General features: G+C 32.2%; 1 protein-coding gene across 1 annotated transcript in view; it reads right to left on the bottom strand.

Annotated features, from left to right (window-relative positions):
* LOC109845965 (reticulon-like protein B9) overlaps positions 216-2,259 on the bottom strand; it is a 32,256-nt gene continuing 30,212 nt past the window's right edge. The window contains exons 4-6 of the mRNA XM_020415193.1: positions 816-957; positions 658-727; positions 216-542 (exon numbers count right to left, since the gene is read on the bottom strand). Coding sequence (XP_020270782.1) covers positions 373-542; positions 658-727; positions 816-957 — 382 coding nt within the window. The 3' untranslated portion in view covers positions 216-372. The remainder of the gene's footprint in view (positions 543-657; positions 728-815; positions 958-2,259) is intronic.

Below are 2,259 nucleotides of genomic sequence, written 5' to 3'. Positions count from 1 at the left end.
ATAGAAGGTAATGAGATGTCTCAATTGCTCTTCTACTAAGTAAAATTGTTGGCTCAGAACGATCTGTAGGTTCTGATTGGATTTCTGCTCGACGTTACATGAGTTGACACGTCATTAAACATATATCTCACTGGACATTACAGGAGTTAACACGTCGTTAATCAAGAGTGCTCAAAGATAAATACTAAAATTCTAGTATGTTTTGTATCCTATCAATAGTACATGTACGCAGAATGCTTTGCTTCATATCAATAGTACTTATGAAACATATGTATCTTCAGTAATATTATGCATTTGTTAAGAATCACACATTGGCAATATACGCAAGCTATATAATATTCATAATTAGAAGTCTTCCTTTACAGACCAAGTCTAGAGCTTCTCCTTCACAACAGCAGGGCCTCTTGGAATTTTACTTAGAATTCTAGAATCCAAATTTCTGTATAATTTCTTGAGCTCTTGCATTCCCTTTGCTGTTAAGTGATCCACCTCATACTCATAGTGCTCGTACAATGCCGGCAGTGTTTGAATGCACACAAAAACTATAAAAAAAATATAATATATATCAAGTTAATTAGTATAATATATACCCAACAGATAACTTTAAAATACTTCGCAAAAAAAGAAAAGAAAGAAAAGGAAAAAAAAAGGATTTACCAAAGTATAAGAGGTTTAGAGCACTGAAACAGCTTCCTATCACAGAAATTATCCAGAGAAAACCAATTGCCTAGGGGAAAAAACAGTAGGGATAATCAAGGAGGATTATTGTTCTTAGAAAAAAAGATAATACAAAAAATAAGAAAAAATCTTTTTACCATGAGAAAAAGTTTAAGGTCCTTTCCACTCGCAATATGATGAAGGATGGATGAAAATTGATTGAATTTGTGGTGAAATGTTACTGCTACTTCTTTGAAAGCTCTCTCTGATAATATGACGTCCGGAATCTTTGGAGGAGTCCTACAAGAGCAAGTTTGATACTAATTATTAAAATTTGCGTAGCAAAAAAGTCTGGATCAGAGATTTAGGGGCTGTTTGTTTGGCCAAAAAAAAAGAAAATTAAGGAGTAGGAAACCTATTTCCTTAAATAATTGTTTTATGGTTGTTTGGTTGACTTAAAAAAGAAGGAAATCAAATAATAGGAGATGATATAAGATGAGTTGTCACAATATTATTGGATGATGTGAGTGATTTTTTAAGAAAAGTTGTTGGATGGTTGTTTGATTGGCTAAAAAAGAAGGAAATCAAAGAATAAGAAACATATTTCTTATAATAGGTCCTATTCTTGTGTTTGGTTCAATCTTAAAAATAGGAGATGAGATGAGATGAGATGAGTTGTCATTATATTATTGGATGATGTGACCCACACTTAAGGAAATCAATTTCCTTATTTTTTTGGAGGAAATGGGTGGAGATGAAATGGAGATGAGATGAGATGAGTTGTCACAATATTATTGGATGATGTGAGTTATTTTTAAAGATGAAATGAGATGGAGATGAGATGAGTTGGATGATGTGACCCATAAAAGTTGTTTGGTTTATTTTATTGGATGATATGAGATGAGTTGTTGGATGAAAATAATATTTTATTGGATGATGTGGATGAGTTGTATGATGAAAATAATATTTTATTGGATAATGTGGATGAGTTGTATGATAAAAATAATATTTTATTGGATGTTGTGGGTTAGTTTTAGGGATGGAAATGGTGGAAGTTGCACTTTTTTGATTTCCATGACTCAATTTCCTTTTTTTTTGGTTTTTAGGAAACCAACCAAACAGCCCCTTATTGGAATTATCAGCAGAAAAAATTTAATTGTAACAATTGAGAAATTTGAACTTTTACCTGTCCTTAGTGAGAGAAATGCATGTTTTAATATGTTAAACGTTATGCTCTCGTTATCTTGCGATAAATTTTTTTGTCTTGAGGAAAAATGATGGTGAAACTATTCAACATGATTGATATGTACTAAATTTCTAGATGTGACACCAATAAGATTACTGATTGACATAATGCAAAATCCTTTAATGGATGATTTGTATGTTTGATGATGGCAATACCTCGGGGATATTGTAAATAACTATGGGTTTTTATTCTTTTTCTTTTCACTAATCTGATACTGTGATATATACGATGTACATGCTTAAAACGTTCTGTTTTCCCCCTTCAAAAAAAGGGCCCATCTTGTTTTGTTAGTGGACGGCCGAGCATTTTGTGAACATGCATGTCCTGACTTTGCTGTGAAGTAATGGATGAGGTGT

Source organism: Asparagus officinalis, chromosome 6, assembly GCF_001876935.1.
Source record: "Asparagus officinalis chromosome 6, Aspof.V1, whole genome shotgun sequence".
Taxonomy (NCBI): Eukaryota; Viridiplantae; Streptophyta; class Magnoliopsida; order Asparagales; family Asparagaceae; genus Asparagus; species Asparagus officinalis.
Note: the sequence above shows the minus strand (reverse complement) of the source record. Positions and strands in the feature narration are given on the sequence as shown.